This window comes from Anser brachyrhynchus (assembly GCF_964034855.1).
Source record: "Anser brachyrhynchus genome assembly, chromosome: 6".
NCBI lineage: Eukaryota > Metazoa > Chordata > Aves > Anseriformes > Anatidae > Anser > Anser brachyrhynchus.
In genome coordinates, this window is record NC_137700.1 from 12,395,243 (window position 1) to 12,413,263 (window position 18,021).

At 37.2% G+C, this 18,021-nt stretch overlaps 1 protein-coding gene across 2 annotated transcripts; it reads right to left on the reverse strand.

Annotated features, from left to right (window-relative positions):
- Positions 1–23: 23 nt before the first annotated feature.
- MAT1A (methionine adenosyltransferase 1A) lies at positions 24–17,817 on the reverse strand. Of its 2 annotated transcripts, none has more exons than XM_080596414.1 (9): positions 17,440–17,817; positions 9,775–9,852; positions 8,825–8,947; positions 7,016–7,128; positions 5,337–5,480; positions 4,408–4,626; positions 2,043–2,225; positions 1,349–1,482; positions 24–771 (listed from the first exon to the last, which is right to left on the reverse strand). In XM_080596414.1, exons 1-9 carry the CDS (start codon positions 17,531–17,533, stop codon positions 669–671), a joined length of 1,191 nt encoding a protein of 396 aa, XP_080452540.1. In that variant the 5' UTR covers positions 17,534–17,817; the 3' UTR covers positions 24–668. The 2 variants fall into 2 exon arrangements, with proteins under 2 accessions (XP_080452540.1, XP_080452541.1); XM_080596415.1 differs by lacking the exon at positions 17,440–17,817 and adding an exon at positions 11,282–11,335.
- Between the last annotated feature and the right edge of the window lie 204 nt (positions 17,818–18,021).

Below are 18,021 nucleotides of genomic sequence, written 5' to 3' on the forward strand. Positions count from 1 at the left end.
AAACAGGAAAAAAGAGGCATATGTGGTAGGAAAGAGCATTTTATTGTATGATTGTTTTATAGGAGAACACGTTTCAAAAACACAGGTAATTGAAACACAACAGTAACAGCACATACCCAGTGAAGAAGATTTAAATATTATGTATATGTTAACATCTTCTACAGATGAGGCCGAGATACAGTTATGTGACATCCAGCCTTCTCCCATCAAAGCAACCCCCAGTTGCATGCAATGCTAACTCCAGTAAGGAAATTGGACCCCAGGATTTCCCACTGTCTAATTAGAAGCAAGAGATCTGCTGACCATTAGTCAGAGTTGGGAAAGTCATCCTTTCCTTTGCCCATGAAAGGTTTGAGGTTCAGCCATTGGTTTGAGTACCTGAGTCATACTTTGCCTTTATCAAAAGAACCAACAGAGCAGCAATAAAAAGTAAACTGCATTTTGTTGTCTTATACTGATTAAAAAAGACTCTGTCTTTTATATCTTAGATAATGAAAGACACTGAGGGTTAAAAAAATTAATTTCCAAGAAAATATCCTTTTCTTTCTCTCCATTTAAAATCTAAAATTCCATTTCTTGAATACAAAGCGGTCGGATTTGATTTTTGGAAGCATCCTCACATTAGTGGACTTCTCTTCCTTGGTGTTTTTAAACATAGAGAGCAAGTGTCAAAATACAAGTTTTTTAGGCACTTCCCATGAGAATTCATTTCTTCCAAAGTGACCATAACATGCAGTTTTCTGGTAAATGGGCTTTTTTAGGTCTAAGTCCCTGTGAATAATAAAAAAGATGAGAAAATTCTTCACATTATGATAATCATGGTATTTATCAATAAAATCCTGATGTTGATACCCATTTCACGCCCTCAATCTAGGAGGCATTTTCTGGAGATGCAAACACACTGGTGAACATGTTCAAATAGGAATTATAAAACTGACAACAAAACTTAAACATGAAGTACTTTAGGGCTACAAGAATTATGAATTTTAATGGAAAATAAGTATCTTTATTTCCTTTCATAAAACAAAACATATTTCTTTTTCACAACAAAGTTAAAATTCTTGGAATAAAAAAATTATTCATTTCAATTCTGTAGACTATATAAGGCCAAAGGCTGAAAGTGTATGAAACTGGAAAACAGCTGTCATCTTTAAAGATATGGCACACTGGTGGATCCATAAAAACTATCAACTATGAAGTCTGACAAAAAGTCTCTTTTGTAGCGCATAGAACAATTCCATGCTAGCTTAAGAGGCTAATTATTAAATTGTAACATCTAATGGTTTTTCAAGTAATCAGTTCTAAGATGTGATCGCCAAGATATTTACATATATATGTGATTCCATACCTGACAATGACTCCAGGCCGAAGATCAAAGTTTTTGTGCACAATGTCCAGCAGTTCTTTCTCTGTTCTTTGTGAAGTTCCATATGTGAATAGTGAAATGGACAGTGGTTGAGCTACTCCAATGGCATAAGACACCTACAGCAAAAATACAATGCAATTATCAAGTATGGCACTTTGCTGGGCAAGAGAATGCAAGAGACCAAAGCACTCATTCCTGATCCTTCTGAGGAAACCAAAGGCCTCTGCTTCATGTCCTGTAATTGTATAATTGTATAATCTGTATTTGTAGGAAAAAAAAAAAAGAAAAAAAAACGAAAAAAAAAGAAAAAAAAGAAAAAAAAAGAAAAAAAAAGAAACCTTTGAAAATACTGATGTCTCTGGACAAATTTCCTCTTCATTATCTAGTCATCCCACGTTCATGACAGTAAGTGTCAGAGGGTTAAGGGCTCAGGAAGTGTCTAGAAAAACAGCCGATAAAATGAAAGCTAAGTAAAATGTCCCAGCTTCAAGAAGCCGATGCGCTATTAGCCACATTACAGCGGTCTTGAACCAAGCACATCAACATCTTTCTTTCTTCAGCCCCAAATCCAACAGCAAGACAGCTTCTAGTACAGTGTCTTGTACGACATTTGTTCAAGGTAAAGCTGAAAATGATCTATCTTTTGGAGAAAACCAACATTCAGAACAAAACATACCTGAACCAGAACACGGCGACAGAGCCCAGCTTTCACAAGGGACTTGGCCACCCAACGGGCTGCATATGCTGCTGATCGGTCCACCTTTGTATAGTCTTTTCCAGAAAAGGCACCGCCTCCATGGGCTCCCCAGCCACCGTAAGTATCCACAATGATCTTTCGACCAGTAACACCAGCGTCACCCTGAATCAGTAAAAGAATTGGGCCATTTTACAATCCACTTTATTATAACTCTCAAACAAGACTATGCAGCCCTCAGAAGACAATGCATATATAAGTTCTCCACTTATAGATTGTTGTGGGATAGCTGAAGGAATTAACTCGTCTCACTGAGCTGCAACAGTGGCTATAAATGCTCTTTAAAGCCAGATTCGTAAAATAAGCCATTCATGACTAGTGTTTGGTAGCCAACCAAAAAGCTTTACACCTAGATAGCTAGAGCATTCAGGGCCTGCTTCAAAAATATGGGAACAATATGGGAGCCTTGGTTTAAATGCAATCTATCTACCACAACCAAACCGAATACAGAACATTGCTAACAAAATACATGCCATATATGAACCACTGAGAGATTTTATGTTGGGCTAAAAAAAATAGATGAGGCTTTCATATCTTTTGGCCAAAATCTGAAGTTGTGTGTACATTAAGTCTTTTTCTTTAATTTAAGGTATGCCAGTGCTACCTTATACACCACTACATGGAGGCTAGCACTCAGCACTTCTGGTGCAGTATCATTACAGAGACTGCCATACAAGTATATGCTAAAAACACATTTCCAGCTTCAAAATATTTACACTCTTATGCAAACGATACAGAACAGGTATGGAGTAAATGCCGTTAAACGTAACTGAGAAGGAAACATTAGAACAGATACTTATATACAAAAATTGTAAGATATTAAATAAGGAAACACAGACAACCTTCTAGCCACCTGCGCAGCTATCTTGATTGCTCCTTATAAGTATTTGATATTTTAATTCGATCTTGGTTAGCTGATCACTACCTGACTAATTGTCTGACCCCTTATTTAATAAATTCTTAAGTGTTCTGGTGTGAATGGAAACCTAGTCAAATTTGACATTCAGTTCCCACCTGTGTGGGCAGGTTTAAAATTCTTTTTCTACAGAATATCATGCCAGTAAAATTCAACTGCTGGAATGTTTGCATAGCAAACACAAGTGGAAAGACAAAGTTTTTCTTAGAAAGACTGAGCATATACACAGAATAAAACCTTTGGCACTGTTTGTCCCATTCTGCTAAGAAAACAGTGAGATGAAAATCTGAATTGCAGATAGCTGAGCTTGCCTAAAAGACCCTGTCCTCCTGGGGTTCTTCTGTTTGACTCAAACCTTAATTTCTGAATATGGCACAGACAGGTGCAGTGGGAATACCTTGTGTGCCCTTATGACTTGACAGCAGAAGTGAGTGAGAGGAAGAGAAATGGACAGGTGAAAAGAAAAAAAGCACATTTCTGTTTAAAGGGGCTGAAGAGCACAAATAAATTGTGTGGAAGTCACTTGAGTTGTCGCAATGAGTTGTGACGTCCTTATACTACCAGCAGGTGTTGCTTTTGGGAAAATGGTGATAGCAGCAAAATGACTGACTATGGCACAGCCAGAATTCAAGGGGCTACTATGCTTGGAAACATAAGGTGAAAATCCCCAAGTGAGGTACACGTCTTCCTTAGATGAATGGAGCTGCAGTTTAAGACAGCCTTCCATAGCTTGCTTTATTAAAAATAAAACTTAGTGGTACTCAGAAAGTTCAAGACATAACAGACAAGGAAAGAAACAGTAATTTTCTGATTGCTGCAACACATCGTAAATTGTGCAAGTCCGGTGATGATAGCGGCTGTAAGGCCAGGGACACACAAGCAGATTGACCCACACTAAGGAAACTTATCCCAGGCTTAAAAAGCTGCAGACATACGCTGCAACATGCCTATGTTTGTACATGCAAACATAAGCAATACAGTTCCACCACAAGAGTAGGAAAGGTATTGCTGGTTGACTTACAGGTAATTATACTATATTTTAAAATTTGTGCAGTTTAGTGCACACCTCAAAGCCTTGCATTTTTTAATGGGTGCAATTCAGTGCACAGCTGAAGAATTTCGTATGTGTAGCCTTCTGCTTGGCATGCAGCCATGATTGCCACAGGTTGATTTTCTAGAAGTTACAGCTCAAGTTTGGCTTTCCATTTGTCCATAGTCTAGAATACCAATGACACACAAAATTATAGGGATAAGCTGGTTGCTTCTCACAACTTAGGACTGATGTGCCAGACGAGCTGAGCATTTCTGTTAAGGCACACACCCACTGACAATGACAAGCTGATAAAAACAACAAAATAATATGATACAAACCTGAGGTCCTCCAATAACAAAACGTCCACTAGGCTGAAGGTGATAAATAGTTCTCTCATCCAAGTATTTTGCAGGGACAACAGCTTGAATTACACGATCCTTAAGGGTTTTGCGCATATTCTCCAGAGAAATGGTTTCATCATGTTGTACGGATATCACAATGGTATGAACGCGCACTGGGATGACTGCTCCATTCTCCTGGATATACTGAACAGTGACCTGAATAGAGCAGGGAGAAGGGGGGGGGAAAAAAGGCAATCCAAAGTTACCATAAATTGTAGCTACATATACATCAAACCTCATGCTATGCTATTCCATGAGAAAAACTGCAGCAGAATGTCAATGTTGATATTATAATGATCACTGCCCACCTTGTTGCCATGGGATGAACCCTACTTCTTCATTCTTCATTTTTGCAGTGGTGAGGAAAAAAAGACCCAATATTGACAATTTGGTTTTCTATGAAACTGTCCACAATGCGCCTTTCGGTTGGGATTTCTAGCTAAACTCCCAAGCCTCAAAAATTTACATTCTTAGTGCATCTTCAAAAAAGGCCAGTCTAAATCCCTAAATACAAATAAATCCTTCAAATTTCCTGTCACTTTTTCAACCAGCACCGAGCATTTAGATCTAAAGGGTTAAATATTCCATCACCCATATATGGTTAATGCATCTAGCACTCTGATACAGGTTAACCATTTTCCAACAGTCAAAGAGACTATCATAAGTCTGCAAGTTCTTTATCTGCTACTTGTAGCTTATACAGTAGCAATCCTGATACTCTAAACACCATTGATTTTTTCTTTAAAAACATATAACATTTTGCAAAAGTAAAAAGTGATAGTTTTCAATGACCTGGACTATCCATAAGTGACTGGATTTCTACTCTGTTGGTAAAAGAGAGAAACCAGCATGATGGCAATATTTACCTGTGTCTTAGAGTCAGGCCTCAGCCAAGGAAGCTCTCCATTGCGCCTCAGCTCTGCTAACCTGGCATTCAGTTTATGAGCAAGAATAATTGTTAGAGGCATACATTCCTCTGTCTCATCCGTTGCATAACCAAACATCAAACCCTATAGGAGGAGAAGAGATACTTCAATTACCGTTAAAAAGCACCACAACCAAAGGCTATGAGATTTCATCTGAAACAAAAAGTAAACAGTACCCTCAGGTTTACTTTCTACTTTTTACATTACAGTCCAAGAAGCCTAAACTGGGATCAGGCTCCAGCATGCTACAGTGTAATGAGAAACAAACCGCATTCCAAGAATTTTTTACTGAGGGCCTGAACATTTCCATGTTGGGCTAGAAATGTGGACAAAGACTGAGAAGTTTCTCTGAAAAAAGTTTCATCAAGAAAAGATCTGTTTGAGCAAAACAATATCAGGGCTATTCTGTCATACAAAAGGTGTTCTTCCTGGTCTGGAAAGGTTGTAGAGGCTTTTATGTATGAATACTGCCACTAACTTCTACTGCAGCTCACATCTGACATTTCAGTGGAATGGAATTTGGATGTTGCATAAAAGAAGTACTATTCAACAGTTAAGGTACCTGCCTGAGATTTGCAATACCGCATGCTTCTAGTCACAGCTTCTACTATTATGCAGTCACATTCCCTGCATCACATTATCATCTGTTAAGCACTTAGTAGGATTTTCTTTCTCCTCACCCAGCATATGTTGTGATGTAAAAATAATAAAGAGAGGTAGATATTCAACAGGAATGGAGACCATGAAAGTGCCAAAGAAAGTCAGGTGTCTTTTCATCTTATGTAGTATTATGTCCCCATGACAGCATAAAAACATTTTAATTTAGTCCTCAAGGGTTATTTGAACAATATTAGCTTGGCTCCTGGACTCTGATATCTCCATTTATGGTTCTCAAAAACATTGTTATAAACTAGATATTACTACTAATGATAACTACTGTAAATGTTAAACTCATTCATACAGGCATCAGTCAGGTTATGGAGTTTTTATGTTAGCATCTTTCTCTTGGGAACACACACTAATTATCTACATGTGTTATTTAGCTCACAGAAACACAGCTTGGACAGCCTTAATTATGTGGAACACCTACTATAATAAAACAGATCTCTGCCTCTGGGAAATAAAGGAGAATTAAAAGTACTCTGGCATATTTGCCTTCATTGTACTAATGCTGCAGACAGTTGAAGCATCGCCTAATTTTTTGCTGTGTAAAATCTCAAGAGCTCTGTGAAAGCGGTAAGATCTTTTGTTTATTCCATCGTACAAAACAAATCGGGCTGCAAGATGAATGGTCTGAGGAATCTAAAACTCCTTAACAAAAACATGAAAAACATAAGCAAAAAAAAATTGTTAATTTCTGAAGGACACATTCCGAGCTAGTACAAACTGACAGAGCTCTCCTGACTTCTGTGGAGTATCATGACAAACACCACTTAAAAGCCTGCCTTCAAACAACTTCCAACTGTTTTAATAAAGATATGTTTTTTATTCTGGGCTAGCCCAAGATGGAAGTGTGCAAATCTTCAGATGGGCTTTGTTTTAGAAAACTGGGCAATGATATGGGGTAAGCTCTTTCCATTCAAACAGCTTTAATGTTTCAGGTGTGATGTCATGTGTACCTGATCTCCAGCACCAACATCTTCTTCATCCCTGTGCAGATGAACGCCCTGGGCAATATCAGGTGACTGCTGTTCCAGTGCCACTAAAACATTACAAGTCTTGTAGTCAAAGCCTATTTAGAAAAAAGAACAGTGGCAAATTATTTTCTTCTGTTACAATTAAGGAAAGTAATATGTAACCATACAACACATTTTTCATTCTGAAGGATACCACATCCAGAATTCACAACCTAACTACTATTTCTTGTTAAATTGTTGTCAATACAACACTTTCATTCTTTTGAGGAGGTGATAGGGTATACAGGGTCGCCTTTATTGATTGTTACTGTTTGTTTTCTCTTGCATTGGCACCCTATTGGCAAGCCAACTCAGGTTAGGAAATGCTAACTGGAGAAAACTAGTTTTTAAAAAAATTGACTCTTTGGGAGCCTGTCCTAAATAAACAATGTTGAAAGCCTTTTTTTACAAATTCTTATGAGCTGCTGTTTACAGCAACTGAAGGATCTGCTCCCTGATACATTATTTGTAATACATGTAGAGTAAGCACCTAAATCTCTTATGGGAATTCGTGTGAGAGCCATAGACAGAGAAAAAAAAAAATAGGATTTGAGTCTCACAGAAAATCTGGAAGTAGGAAATGACTTCACATTAATTTCAAAGACCAAAAGGAAGATTTAAAAAATAAATTCAAAGACTTGCATATGATTGTGGCAAAATTTTCCACCTTTCACTAGGTATATCAAGAGTAATTTGCATCTCTCCAAATCCAGCATTTTCTAAAACTGTAACTACTGCTAACTGCTAACTAAACTCATGTTCATCCAATAAAACATACATACACGTCCATATGCGTATGATCCATTTGAAGAATCCTCATCACCCTCTTTTAAGTAGGCTAAATAGAGAAGTAAACAATATGTCTGTGTGCAATTGGTTTACCCTTTTGTGTACTTCTGCATAGCAGGTGTTTTTTACTGGGTCACTGCATCTGCCCTTATCATTAGGCTGTTAAGGTAAAAATCAGATTTACAAAGTAATGGATTTGACAGTATGTTCTGAAAGCCCTGCTGCTATGTCATAATAGAGGTAACTTGCAGATGTGTTGCTGTAATATTCTCCCACTACATTCTCCCTGGAAATTTGATAGCTATTGAAGGATTGCAGGAAAAAAACTGTTTTTAAATAAAAGCCCTTAAAAGATGTAATTATTGTTAACAGCATCTTTGGAACACCCATAGTGTATAAAGAGATATATGGCAAATCAGATGATGGAATGTGTCTGATATATAAATCATTTTGTCTTTTCTGTCATTTATACAACGCACAAACCTGACCTGGACTGCTCAGCCTAGGAGTTTGTTCAGAGCTAATAGAGAACCTTGTACAGTGAATACCTGCTCTCTGCCTGAAAATTCTGGATGCTACTGCAGTGCAAATACGTAATGATAAAACAAAATGAACTAACTTTCTTCGTCCCTCTCTTTCTGACCAAAATGCATTAATCAGCTTGCTAAATAACAGATTCATGTTCTCCCAGGTTTGGGTTAGTGGTAGATTCTGTGGCTCACGTTCATGGATAAAAGTGGATTCTGCCTTCTCCTTTTCAGTTTTAACTAATATATGATGTTTTTTTCTACTTACAGGGATAAAGCCAGAAAGCGTATCACGTAGCACCACATAAGCAGCTTTCACACAGGATATTCAGTTTTTATCAGGCTTACTAAAGCCCACTTATGGAAGTGCTGACAGACCTGGTCTGCAGTTGCCTACTGCTTGCTCTTCAAGGAGTTCTTAAGATTTTCCACCAACCTTTAGCTGAATCGTCATAGCCAATGTGTCTAATTGCATCTCGGACAACTCGTTGATAATCCACAATAGCAAGAGATGTGATCTCCCCACAGAGCAACACCATCCCTGTTTTACATACTGTCTCTGAAAAGGGAGATGGAAATAGGATTAAAGTAGCAGAATAACCAGCCCACTAAGACAAACAACTACGTTTGTGATGATGGTGATTTAGAGAAATATACTGGATATATACAGTATTCGTACTTTTCAGTCATATCTTTGGCAATACTAGCTCCTTCCACAACCAATTTCTTTCATGATTCAGTGATATGCAGAGTCGTTTAGGGAAATGTAGTATTAAACTGTGATTTTTAAATCCACTTAATCTTTAATCACTCTAAGATATATTCTGAGGCTAAATAATTCTCCAGTGATTATCTATTTTGAAAACATGCCTTCAGTCCAAGGAGGAAGAATTTGACGATGGGGTTTAGTTAAATGAACTAGGAAAATGAGCTGAGGGTTGATGGTACAACTCTGTCTGAAGAGGTATCAAGAAAACAAGCAGTTACAGGGTCTAACACTGAAAAATGAGGACTTTATTAAATATAGTAAATGTACTTTTCAACAACATACAAAATGTACTTTTTAACAACATACAAATACTCTTTAAAAAATCCACCATGATGAAATACAATCTGTTTCTCAGAATATTCAGTCAACACACAAAATCAACAATCTTGTCTGTCCTTCTGTAGTATTTTATCCTTCTGCTACCTGCCCAGGCTTCAGCCTTTGTAAAAACTTCTGTTCCTTCTTGTCTCTCCTTCTCTTGAAGACTTTTAATTTTTACATATTTTTTGAGAGTAAAATGAGTTAGCACATGACACCTTCATGCTCTCTGCACATATATCAAAAATAAAAGAACAGTGACTGGGTAATGACTTAAAGCAAACGAGCAAACAACTTACCACAAGCAACCTTGGCGTTTGGGTCCTGCTTGAGATGGGCATCTAGTACAGCATCACTGATTTGATCACAGATTTTATCTGCAAGACATCAAAGTTGTTATTCAAACCAGGGTACTTAATACAAAATGTAGACTGTTTGCATCCATTTGAGTAGGTAAGTGCTTTAGTAAGGAATTCTTTTATTGCTTACTACTGAAGTATTTAAGCAAACTAGATAAAAAAGTCACATGCAACATCCTGCAAGCAAAACCAATAGATAGATGAAACTTTTACTTATTGGTGTAAACTGACTACAACCTCACCTGTAATTTTCTGCACATCAGTGTGAAACAAGTATGTTATGCATAGAATTACCTGAGAGGCTGAGGTAACGTTCTACTCCTTGCCTTCTCCTTGTCTGCCACAGCAGTATGCTAACAAGAAGGTAATATTCCACCACTAACTTCCATCTCCCCAGCAGAAAGTTAGACTCTACCTGAGTTACACAGCTGATAAAGCCTGATTAATAGTTTAAATCACTACACATAATACACAGCTCAGTGTCAAGCACCTGTTTCAGGTTTGCTTCTTCTCACTGCTTCCCACCATCCTGCAATGTCATCTGCTCTTAATCTCTGCATCCCACTTGAGATGGGTGAGTGAGGAGCAAACACGGAAACAAGAAGGGGCTACCAACTAATGTCTGCCTGAGGTAAATGTTGAGTATATCCTCAGTGACATTCCAACTACAAAGGTTTCATCTCAGGTTTATCTTTTCTGTTTCTTTTTTTTTTTTCTTCTTCTTACCTTTTTAATGAATAATGAATCTTTATCAAATAATGTAGCTAATCTAATGAACACAAAAGAGCAGCATCCATAACAATGCATATCACCTAAAAATTGTAATATTTCTTATATATTTTAATTTTGTTCTTCTAAAAAAAAATGTCTATTATTGCATACAATGTTTAGGTGTTGCCATAACATGCTGTGTGGCAAAATAAACATCTTCTTCTTTGCCATTTGCAACCCAATCTGTTGGAAAGCCATGTTTATGGCATTTGAGTTTTTCTACATTTAATCTCAAGTCAAAATAAATTCTCTGGTATCTCATAAGGAAGGTGTACATTTAGATAAGAGGGACAAAATCAGAAACTAGATAACTAATCTGACTCTGACACTCATCTCCTATATTAACCACTTTGATATGAAAAGAATGAACACAAAATATGTTTAGCAAATGTAGCCTGCAGTGGAACATTCAGCCTCACAAGGACTGTATGTGGATTACTAAATTTGGGACAATTATTACCAAACAGGAATCAGATACCATTCTTGCAATTTAGTTGGAATTCCAAATGAACCTTGTTTAGCAAGACTGGGGACAAAGGTAGCAGGACTTTGATTAAAATGTATCTCTGCTTGCTCTCTTCACATTTTCAATTTTGTACTAGACAATAAAGCCATATTTTCAAGCAGAAAAGCAAAAAAAAAAAAAAAAAGATGAAAATACATAAGTTTTGATTACCTGGGTGGGACAGCAGAGCAACTGGGACAGGATGACCTTCTTAGTGCATGTCCAATGCCCTGCAGTAAACTCCAAGTGATTAAGACTGCTGTACAGTCTTTTTTCATCATGCAAAGTTTCTATGGCATAAAAAAATTTATCCTGTTCTTGTCCTACATGAAGCATGTCTCATCTGCATTAGATGTCAATGTCCCATACTAGTAAAAGTTGCCTGTATGTAATATAACATTTATTATATGCAGACTTTCCAAAACACTCAAGAGGAACACAAGTAATCCCATTACTAATTTGTCCCCATTCTTCTTTATGGCGCCTATCCAGTACAAAGAACCCTACGTAGATTTTGCAGGTTGAAATTAATTTCTTAACTAAAACTTCCCTGAAAATGTCTCAAGGGAGCATTAGTAGGCAGTAAAATCAGCAAGTGCATGTAGCAAGATGTTTTCATGCCTTTTTTTTTTTTTTCACGAAGTACATCATTAGTATCTACACTACTTCATGTTATTGGTTAAAAAAAAAAAAAAAAGGCAGCTTTTCTGTTTCCCTCACAACGAAATAGCACATCAAACATTTGAGAACAAAGAATATAGTCTACTTTCACAGAATTGGAGACTCTTATCTTAGCGAAGTGTTACTCTGAGAAGCTCATGATAGTAAGCCAGATGAGGAGTCAGCCACAAAAATGGAATTATCTTCATATAATAGAATCAGCGAGACTGCTCCAGGAATACTCGATTTTGGTGGTGGTATTTAAAGATCATGGAATCATAGAATGGCTTGGGTTGGAAGGGACCTCAATGATCATCTAGTTCCACCCCCCCTGCCATAGGCAGGGATGCCACCCACTAGATCATGTTGCTCAGGGCCTCATCTAACCTCTGGTCTTGAACACCTCCAGGGATGGGGCATCCACAACCTCTCTGGGCAACCTGTTCCAGTGCCTCACCACCCTCTGAGTGAAGAATTCCCTCCTAACCTCCAATCTAAATCCCCCCTCTTTTAGTTTGAAACCTTTCCCCTTCATCCTGTCATTATTCGATTGAGCAAAGAGTTGCTTCCCACCTTTTTTATAAGCCCCCTTATTTGAAGGGGACTTATAAGAAGCTATTGGGAGGTTTTTAGGACAGACTGAGAAAAACATCTCAAAATCAGAAAAGTGTGCCTTAAAGGATGAAATTAATCAAGATCAATCTAGTTTTGAAAGGCTGAAGGAAAGGTAACCTACTTGAGGAAATAACAGTACTGGGTCACAGTCTCTAAAAACCTGAAAGATAGTATACTGAGGGAAAAGTTTCTGTCTGATGGGCAATAATGTAACTACACTTGATAGCTTGAAAATAGAGAAAGATGAAGATTCAAAAAGTCAAATCCATCTAGAATTCTGCAGGATCCCTTATTCCTTCAAAACTTACTTTTGAAATCTTTTTAAAAGTAAGAATGAAACTCAGCCATAGTTTAATAATATGTTTGAAGAATTCTTACATGAAATTTCATTATTTGTGTATAAAGTTCAGTGTGGATTATATATCAGAAGACCTTCTGGTCTTTAAAATCTATGTGACAATTTCAATCACTGAAAATAACCAATTTGGATTAAAATAGGCTCAGACAAATGAGTTTGATAATTCATGCATGATCTGATTGCTGGTGCAAGATCTGAATCCTGGTGCAACTAGACACCTTTGTTGACAAATACAGACACAAATATCAAAACCAGAAAGAGAAATCTAGAAGGATGATCAGCTGCTTAATGCATCATACTGAAGGTCTGTCTATTAGGAAAGGTCTCTAATAGAAAATAAAACCAGGCATTTCTATATTTAGCAATACTTAGCAGGCTTTGTGCGCCTTTCATTCTGTTATTTAAATTCCTCATCTCAACTGTCCCATTTCTCTCATAGCTGCTACATATGACAGAATATGTCTATTATTATCTTTAAAAAAGAAAAAAAAGAAAAAACACAGGGAAGGCATAAGGGATAACTTCTGGTGAGGCATTATCATCTAAAACATTGATTACAATAGGTAAGAATGCAGTTCATGCATATCCTTACAAAGTGAATTACTATCCAGTAAGATAAATATTGAAAAAGCAATGTCTAGTCTAAGGATTTCTTGAACGAACAGGAAAGTATTAGAAAACCATCAATTCTTATTAAGAAATCCAACCATGCCACAGAGCTAGCCTTATGGCAGACATGCCAACTGTCCATAAAACTTGCTCCTGTTAACTATAAAAGGAATGAATGAGTCTAGGAGAGCTGATGATAAACCCTATTAAAATGCCCAGTTGTCAAATTATGAAGTAAAGGAGGTATTCAACAACAAAGGTGATCTCCACAAATTAGGAGGATCTTCAAACATCTTTCTGCATAGTTGGTTGTAGGTTTATTATGTGAATCTAGACTACATTAAGAGCATAACAGTTAGTAGTGCTATATCCTTAAAAATTATATGTTCTGTAACTAAAATCAGTTATATCTGCAAGTTCTTGGGATCTCCCCACGCATGCATCAAAAATAAAATCTATGAACAACAGTAGCAACCAAAAATTTAATTCAAAAAGCTCCACCCTTTGAAACCGCAAACAGGTACTACCACACTTCTGGCTTTGATCGTGCAGTAAATATAATAAACATTAAACATTTCAAAAGGTAAAGTTTATTTTCTTAAAAACCTGTGATCAAAATCACTTTGGGTAGCACTATTTTTAAGGATACCTTATTTATGTCAACAGCACTTGGAGGTGAAATTATGCACTCAAAATATGAGAAACTGAGCAATTCTCAGTTTTCTTATGAAAAATGAACCGTTAATAACCATAGATACTTATCTTGAACACTTCATCGAAAAATAAACATTCCAAACAAAAAAAGTTTCACTGGAAGGACTTCATATAGCTGAATTGTGCTGTATTACATTTTTCCTATTTAAAAGGACTGCTATTTAAAAGCACTCTTCAGGAGTGCTAATTGAAAATGGCAGTGGCACTTCAGTGTTAACACTGCACTGTTTAAACAGCTTATCTTACATGTTCTCTTTGTGCAGTTTACAGAACAATTACATATATTAAGTATATATAATGTTAGACATCAGACATGCAAGCATCAACTGGCTGGGAAGATCTGCATATTCTGTTTTTGTTTTTTGTTCTGGTTTGTTTTCCTGGGGGTGTGTGGGTGTAATTTTTCTTCTGTGGACATCCAGAAGACAAGCATGTTTTTAACATAGTTGAAAGTCTGAAGGTGCTTTTAGCAGATGTTTTTTTCCCATATTTTAAAAGAGATTCCTTGATACTTACTGGAAAACTGAATGACATTCGGTTTGCAGGGAAGTCCACCTGATGCCACACCAGAAAGGGGAAGGAATTAATTCTAAGCAGTTTGGCACCTCTAAGACATTGTGGATCAGAGTAACACACAATGTCTTTCAAAGCACAATGAAACCACTGTGCAGCATGGACAGACATTTCTGGATGAAGCAAAATGGAACAATGACCAAAAAAAGCTAAGAAAAAAAACGTGTTATTCATGTGTTTTTATTATATTAAAAAGAAGGAGGTTATATGTAAATCTTCCGAGAGATTGGAATTCACCCTACTAAATGCCAAGTTTAAAGACCTTCTGGAAGGGAGTCCAAAACTTTATACCCACATTGTTTTGAAGAAGTGGGACTGAGAAGATGGGATAAACAGAGTTCTCTGGGTTTCTTTGGAGAGCATTGGTAACGCCTATATGATAATTATTGCCAGCTATTACTTGCTTCTATGGAATCTGAGCTTCTTAATTACACAAAGCTTTAAAGTACTGCACAGATACAAGGCAGCTTTATATACTCAAATAAATAAGTATGTAATTTCCCCTGCTTTGTTTATTATGAAGGAAGACTACACGAGTGCATTCAATCCTCAACTAATATAATCAGAACAATTCAAATTTCCACCAGACAAGGATCTGGTTCAGGATCTTTACTTCACATAATGCCCTCTAGCAAAATTATACTATCACATACAGAAGGGAAGTAATCAAGAACACGCAAATTATCCATTTGATATGAAACAGAGGAGCTCAAAACTCACAATAGAAGTTTAGCGCTACTGATAACATCAAAAGCCCAACTAGCCCAAGCCTCAGACGCTGGTCCCAGTTTTAAGAAACAGCCAAGATTTTCCTGGGTGATAAAAAGCTAATGGCATGTCTACACTTTTAGAGTAAAACCATAGCCAGGAAAAAGGTGGTTTGGCCAGGAAGTAAAGGACAATTTGCTGTCAGAAACTAGACACGTCTATGAGACCATTAAGACCCATTGCCGGATTGTGTTCAGGAAAAAGAATTTGCAGGACCACCCAGAGTTATTTACTGTCATCCTATTCTCACTTGATTTGGTTCTTTCTTTTGTCATGGGTGCTTGGGTTTTCAGTATTCTATATCAAGACCTATGCTGCTTAGAAAAATACAAGCATCACAGAATTGAAAAAGTCCAATAAATTTCAACTTTCCACTCCTTCAACCAATCTCTTGGGTCTATAAATCTCAAAATACCCGGAGATCTGGCATGCTCTGCCAGATGAGATGCTGCATACAAATCTAACAAGTGATAACATTTTCTCAAATGTACATCCATTTCAGAGATGGACAATGCTAACAGGACTTAAAAGAAGGCTTACTGAGAGCCAATAGGGTTTTTGGAAATAAAGAAGGCAATGTGAATAACAACTGAAAAGTAGGTCAAATTCTAAAACAAGAAACAAAACGAAAAGAGAACTGGTTAAGAAAAGGAAACTAAGGGACAAAGCTAAACCTGGGGACTAAGTTGGATTACATCTCTTCCTGTTCTGAGACTTACCTATTGTTGCCCCAAGGGGATTAGAAAACGATGAGAGTAGTATCAGTTGTGACCTGTCATCTTCAGAAATATCATTGTTCAATTTAAAATCACCTTACGGGATAATGTTATTTTTTCCATGAAACTATGTTGTTCTACAGCTGCTGGATGTAATTATACACAAATTTGAGACGGGACCTGTGTCCCAAGGACTGAATATGGTTGTCATTTTCTGATGGTGTTACATCAGAAAGAACCCCAACTGGCTTAACCTGATGTAGCTGCCTTGAAATTGACAGCAATGGACTCAATTGCATCAGCCATGGATTTGACCTGCACTAATAATTAATATTATAGAGGACTACCAGAATTATCGATATAAAATTCTCGCTTCTGATGGTTTTGTTCTCTATGTCATCAACCATTTATGCTTTACTTACATTACCTGAGTACATATCTGAAAAAAAACCTTGCACAAAGTACAGGATGCCAAATTGCGTTCTAAAATAAATACGCTTTTCAGGACATCAAAGAGTTTATTGTCCCTTGGATTCATTTGGGGGAACACTTGTTGACAAAAGGTACATGCTTAGGGTAGATGAATATTTGTTTTCTATAAAATCAAACTCAGCTCTGCTGACCATACATAAATTTTAGCAAATAACTGTCTGCTATTTGCTTAAGCAATTCCATACGTTGCATTTATACACAGATGATGAAATGGGGGGAAATCTATCAGTGACTTTGCCACATGCAGCTGGTGGGACCACTGATTTTTAAATGCTTTAAAATAGCCTGCTCATAGATATTCCTGTCATAGGTGACAGTTTTAGAGCATAGCATATATAAGGCAGTTTCACAGGACCCCTAAGGATATGGAACTTGAGAAGCAAGCTATGCACTCTTATCCATATGTGAAATTCTAGTCTATCAGAGATACAGAACTGTCAGATACAGTAGTGTCTCCACAGTGTTACTGAAAAAAAAAAAATCAGATGATAAGGAAGGAGTAGCAACCATGAACCCCACTGCCCTCCCCACTGTAACCCACACCCAGCAAAGGCACATGAAGTCCTGTTGGAAGCACCCTAGTTGTAGCAGTTCTCTAGTTATAGCAGTTACTGCTGGCTATAGCAGTTTTATACACTATGTAGAAAAGGTCCAATGGAAATAATGTAAAAATCACTGTTACAAAGACTTTCTATAAGACTAACAACAGGCTTTTAAAACTTCCTCAGGCTTCTAAAACTTCTTTCTAAGACTTCTTCAGGCTTTTAAAATGTTAAAATGAAAATACTTTTTCTTTTATGTATTTGCCACAGTGGGCTTCTTACCTGGATGTCCTTCTCCTACTGACTCCGATGTGAACATGAAAGCCCCTTCATCATCCAGCGTGTAATCACATAAACCATCCACTGGCCCATTCATGGTTGTGATGCTTTTCCAGGTGGATTATTTTAAAATGTGGTTGAAGAGTTCTACTTTTAGTGCCTTCTGTTAAAGGTGAAGGTTCTTTATTAGCAGGACTGTCACCGTCTTCACTTGCTACCTGTAACACTAACTTGAATTTCAGCGTGTGAATTCAGCATGGGCTTGTATCTGTGCATGCATGCAAGGAGTATGCATGTGCCTGAAGTCTGTATCCCTACCTAGCCTGATCTGTCAGTCCCTGGGCTGCTCCTATATATGGAAAAGTGAAAGTGCCCAGATAATCATGTGAGGAAAATGGAAGAGCCCATTTCTTGGTAGGGGAGTTAGTTAATTTGGGGATATTTCACTAATTAACTTTGTTCTTGGCAACATTCTAGATTCAACCCATGCAAGATTGGATAGCATAGGAACTCTAATGAGAATGAAGTAATCCAGGAGTACTGTTGACAGTTCAGTTTATCTGCTTCTTCAGTTTGTGTCTCCCC